Source organism: Penaeus chinensis, chromosome 30 (assembly GCF_019202785.1).
Source record: "Penaeus chinensis breed Huanghai No. 1 chromosome 30, ASM1920278v2, whole genome shotgun sequence".
NCBI classification, from domain to species: domain Eukaryota; kingdom Metazoa; phylum Arthropoda; class Malacostraca; order Decapoda; family Penaeidae; genus Penaeus; species Penaeus chinensis.
Window position 1 is genome coordinate 9,303,958 of NC_061848.1, and position 5,000 is coordinate 9,308,957.

Genomic DNA, 5,000 nt, shown 5'->3' on the forward strand with positions numbered 1-5,000 from the left:
TAATGGGTTAAAAGCAAAATAAATGTGCTAGACATCTAAGGTCATATAGCACTATAGTTAATGTTAGTGAAGGATGGTTGGGTTAGTGATTAGTTGTTAAAGCTGGGTTAAGGAATTGGTGAGTGAATGGGTTAGGGTCGGATGAGGTAATGTAAAGGAGTTAGATCAAGTGAAGGATATATATGCGTTTGAGGAAGGAAAACAGATTGTCAAAGCAGAAAGTGTGAGATTCTGTAAGGATGTCTGATAAGTTGGGATGTCTATGTAGGGAGGACGTGGGCATGACAATAGAATATGTGGGAACGTTCGGAAACGCGAATGTTCCAATGAAGGATAGTTATACTTTCGTTGATTTAGTGGCAAAGATTGCAGTGCGTGTTGGAGAATTTGAAGGGGAAGGTGCTAGAGGGTGCGATAAAGAATGAGGTTGCGGGTGTGGTGTTGTATCAGGAGGGGTGTCGGGAGGTAGAGGGTCTGGGGAAGAGGGTACTTGTGACATGAGGGTTTCACGTGTGTATCCAGGAGGGAGTGGAAGGGATAGAGGGGATAGTGGGAGGGTTAATATAGGTGGGGCTGGAGTCAGGAGGAATGGGTTTTGTTGGGATGGGGTAGGAGGATTGGGTGTAGGGAGAATATGAGTAGGAGGAGGATGGATATCGGCAGTCACTTTGAGTGTGGAGGGAGCGGGAGTTGTAGAATTTGAAGGTGGATGAGTATTAGTTTGGGACTCGATTATGTAGTTCTGGATATCTTCAAGAGTTTCTGTAGTGGAGTTGGTTGGGGAGTTTTGTGAGACAAAGGTTTTCTTGTGAGGGGGGGAAGAGAAGTCTGGTGTCTGAAAAATAGGGGCAAAGGAAGGTGGAGGTGATTGTGAGGTAGGGGAAGAGGGGGTGGTGTTGGGGCTGTAGTAGAGATTGGGGTGTCTGGATTTAGGATAGCAAAAGAATTTGATTGGGTAGAGATTGGAGTGTCTGGGTTTAGGATGGCAAAAGAATTTGAATGGGGAAGGTAGGAGGTAGAAGAGGGGAAGTTAGATGGAGGGGGGTTGGGTTTAGGAGAGGGTGTAAGAGCTTGGGAGGTAGGGGGATTGGCAGAGTGAGCAACATTACTGGAGTAGGGGGTAAGAGAAAAGCCTTGTCAACGTGCTTCCTGTCTGGCTTCACGTAGAGTGAGTCCAAGTCTGAATCTGAGAGTTGCTACCTCAGACTCAAATTTGTAGGTGGGGCAGCCTCTATAAAATACATTATGGGGGCCACCACAGTTTGCACATGTGCGTGATTGTGCAGAGCAATTTGATCGAGTATGGCCAGGTTGGGCACATAGCAGGCATCTGGCTGTGGAACGGCAATGTTTGGCAGGATGTCCTAAATGCCAACAATTTTGGCACTGACGAGGAGGAGGTTGGTATGGTCGGACAGGTAGGGATTCCCCACCTATGTAAACATTTAAGGGAAGGTCATGTCTACGGAAAGTAATTTTGGCAATGATAATGGATTTCTTACGATTTCCTCTGGGAGGAATGGAGTAGCATTGTACATATGTTGCATCATAGTCTGTGAGACAAGCGAGTAAGTCCTCTCCACAATCTGACCATTCTTTGTCATGGATTGGGCAATCTGTTGGGGAGATAGAGACAGTTCCAGTGCAAGTATTGAGGGTTGGATGAGGTTCTGTAGGGATGGGATTACCACATAGATCAGTTAGTTTTGTTAATGCTATAGCTTGGTTTTCAGTTGTTACTGTGACGAGACGGGAGTTGTCACGTCGGCTACGGAAAGAGACTTTGCCTACTTGGTTTTGGAGGCATTGTTGGAAGAGGAGGGTGTTTTGAGAGTAGGGAGCTGTAGGAGGGATCACGAAAAATCAGTCCCATTTGGCTGGGCTAAATAGAGTATTTAGGATTCTTGTAGAGGTGGGGGTAGTAGAAGTGCGGGGACGTGTGGAGGAGGGAGTAGTGATGAGGGGGGTAGTGTTACGGGGAGGTGGGCAATAAGGTTGTAAGGTAGTAATAAGGGGAGATGGGATGGTTGATGAAGAAGGTTGTAGGAGTAAAGGTGTTGAAGTTGAGCATGTTGGGAGAGTAGAATTGTCTCCTGGGGGTTGGTTGTTGATTAGGGTTGATACTGTACTAGTATGCATTGATGATGGGGGAGTTGTTGCAGTGTTCGGAGCCGTGGTCAAAGGAGAGCTGGGATTGGGGCTATTTGATAAAGGGGCAAGCCTCATTGCCCCTAAGATTGGGGTTATGTCTTCATTATTGGCCATGATAAGCCTAGAGTATGTTGGGGAAAAAAATAGTCCACCCCTCAGGGTCCCCTTGAGGGGTAAGGGCCAGGTATGGCAGGGGAATACTGTGCCCATGGTTCCCTCAGGATGTTCAGGACTGACATAAAGTCAGCCTTTCATTCTTTCAGCACGGCTCTCACACCTTAGGAGGTGGATAGTAGAAGGGATTGGTGAAGAAACTGAAACAAAAAGTATGAGTGGGAAAAAAGACTATGCAAAATTAGTCGAGTCGATGGCTGAGTCCCAAGGTTCCCCATCATTGGGTCTCAGTCTTCGTCTCCTAAGCCCCCCCACGACAACAACGGGCAAAGGATTGGGGGGGGTGAAAATGAAGAAGAATTACAAATAAGATAAGCTGCTATAACAGTTAGTACCAAGAACAATCTACCTTGATTTATGTCACATTATCTTTGCCAAGTCTTTGAATGAATTCCTTCGGAAGAGCCAGTCACAACTAAAAAAGAGTAAACAAAGAAGAGAAAGGACCTGGCATGCTGCCACATCATTACCAAACTCAGATTTAAAAAAGAATAATGAACCTGTAATGTGAACTAATTTACCTATATTCTAATATTCATATACTTATTTTATCAAGATGGAAATAAAATTATAACAATGACTTTTTTTACCACCCTATATACATCATTTCTCTCTTTAAGAGTGACATATGACATTCCCCTTTCATTCTTCTCTTGTTTTTTATCTACACTAGGAAAGACAATGAATCTAAGTTCAGAAATGACATGATGAATGCTTCATACAATTGTCTGAATTGTCTGTGAGAATCATTTTAAGTATACCATCTACAAGGACATAATATAGCAAATCATAAAATAATAATTTTAACAAGTTCATATTAATATGAGATTGTTGGCTGGAGTTCGGGAGTTTGTCTCTGACGGGTGCGGTCCTTTTATAACCATTTACCAGTTATTATGAACAATAAAAGTCAGAGTGATGGTACACGAAAAAAAAAAATGCATAATGTTTTAAACATAACAAAATTACACACACACACTTCTACAAAACTTACCCAACGAACAAGAGGACTGAGAGCTAATAAATATCTTCCCAGAATCACCATTCACATACTAGTCAAGTTGCTAAGTACACCTACCACTGCCCTAACTTCAACCATAATTTTCTAATTTTTCATCTACTGAATAACAACGTGAAGAGGAGTCTACCTATGTATATAAATGTTGACAATGTTTTGAGAATTTAGGACACCCCATTTCAGTCTACCTCTCTCTATAGTTATTGCTCTTGACGTTTGAATGATTTAAATGTAGTTACTAATTTAGTAATTAAATAAAGCTCATGCTAACGTGCAATTAGAAACTCTGGACTCACACAGCCCAACCAAAAGTGGAAACTCGACTTAACAAAAATTAGTCTCAAGTAACAATAGTCGCAGATATCTCGCTGTTAGTCTTTCTCCTGTTATCACTAAGCCCTAGTTTCCTCACTGTTAAACCAGCAACGGCTGTTATACTCACAGAATCAGAGAAAAAGACATATTGTCGAGGGCGGGCGCTGCCTCCTGCTCTCTTCTGTTTTGGTTGGACTTGGAAGCTTCTGGACAAGTTAAATTCGAACACAAGCTTTCGTAAGATACTTCCCGTAACTTCCCTTGTGAACGTCAATTTGGCACGTAATTGTGTATCAATGAGCTATTCTTGCGGTCTGTGTTATACTGAATTATAATGTATGGAATTTAAAAGAATGTTTTGGAGATGTGAAAGATGCATCACCCACTTTCCATTACGTTATTCTCAGGTACGTTATTTAAGAAATAATAAAATGTAATTTATCTCTCCATTCTTCCTTTACTACATGTTTTTAACACCCAGAAGGCAAATTAAAAGAACATGTGGCGAATATTCGTAAGATACACCACCCACCCTCCGTGTGTTTGTTTACGTCGCCGGGAGGACGCCTCTTGAAACCTGACAACTGCCTGCACAACCCCAAAACACGTCCCACCATGGAAGAAGAGAGCGTGACAGAGCACCGCAATGGAAAGGAGGAGTCTGTGGACGGCGAGGAATCTATGAATGAAGACGAATCCCAGCTGGTTAATGTCGACGAAGTGCAGAAGGATCCTGCATTTTACAGCGATGCGGCGGCTTACTGGGATACCATCCCAGCAACTGTCAATGGCATGCTCGGAGGCTTAGGTCACATCTCAACGTCTGATATAAGTGGGTCAGACGCTTACCTGAAGAGTATATTTAAGATGAAAAACCCACCAGGACACGGGCGGGCTGTCGACTGCGGCGCTGGCATCGGGAGAATAACCAAGCATCTCCTGCAGAAACATTTTGGCAAAGTTGATCTCGTAGAACAGTGTCAGAACTTCATAGACAAAGCTAAGGACAACTTTAAAGGGTCGAAAAAAGTTACTGAGTTCTACTGTGTGGGACTCCAGAACTTCAACCCAGAACCAAACACGTACGATGTCATTTGGTGTCAGTGGGTTCTAGGACATCTGACTGATGCAGATTTAGAGGATTTCTTCAGAAGAATGGCTCAGGGTTTGAAGCCCAATGGTGTAATTGTTGTGAAAGAAAATGTGTCATCGTCAGGTGAAGTTGAGTTTGACAGATTGGATTCATCAGTAACTCGACCCGAGTCAGAAATTCTGGACATTGTTGAACGGGCTGAGCTGAAGGTTCTTAAGAACATGAAGCAGCCAAACTTTCCCAAAGGTC

The 5,000-nt window shown here is 43.2% G+C and overlaps 2 protein-coding genes across 3 annotated transcripts in view; one reads left to right on the forward strand and one right to left on the reverse strand.

Annotated features, from left to right (window-relative positions):
• LOC125041410 (protein SGT1 homolog) overlaps window positions 1-3,861 on the reverse strand; it is a 15,584-nt gene extending 11,723 nt beyond the window's left edge. Inside the window, exon 1 of one of the 2 annotated variants that reach the window (XM_047636353.1) lies at window positions 3,786-3,861. In XM_047636353.1, the coding sequence (XP_047492309.1) occupies window positions 3,786-3,805 (20 nt within the window). In that variant the 5' untranslated portion in view covers window positions 3,806-3,861. Of the gene's footprint in view, window positions 1-2,674; window positions 2,737-3,785 lie in introns of those variants that run through there. The other variant, XM_047636354.1, reaches the window with a different exon arrangement.
• A 163-nt stretch (window positions 3,862-4,024) lies between these two features.
• The window catches only part of LOC125041411 (N-terminal Xaa-Pro-Lys N-methyltransferase 1-like), a 1,253-nt gene continuing 277 nt past the window's right edge, over window positions 4,025-5,000 (forward strand). Inside the window, exons 1-2 of the mRNA XM_047636355.1 lie at window positions 4,025-4,065; window positions 4,140-5,000. The exon at window positions 4,140-5,000 is cut by the window's right edge and continues 277 nt beyond it. Coding sequence (XP_047492311.1) covers window positions 4,032-4,065; window positions 4,140-5,000 — 895 coding nt within the window. The 5' untranslated portion in view covers window positions 4,025-4,031. The remainder of the gene's footprint in view (window positions 4,066-4,139) is intronic.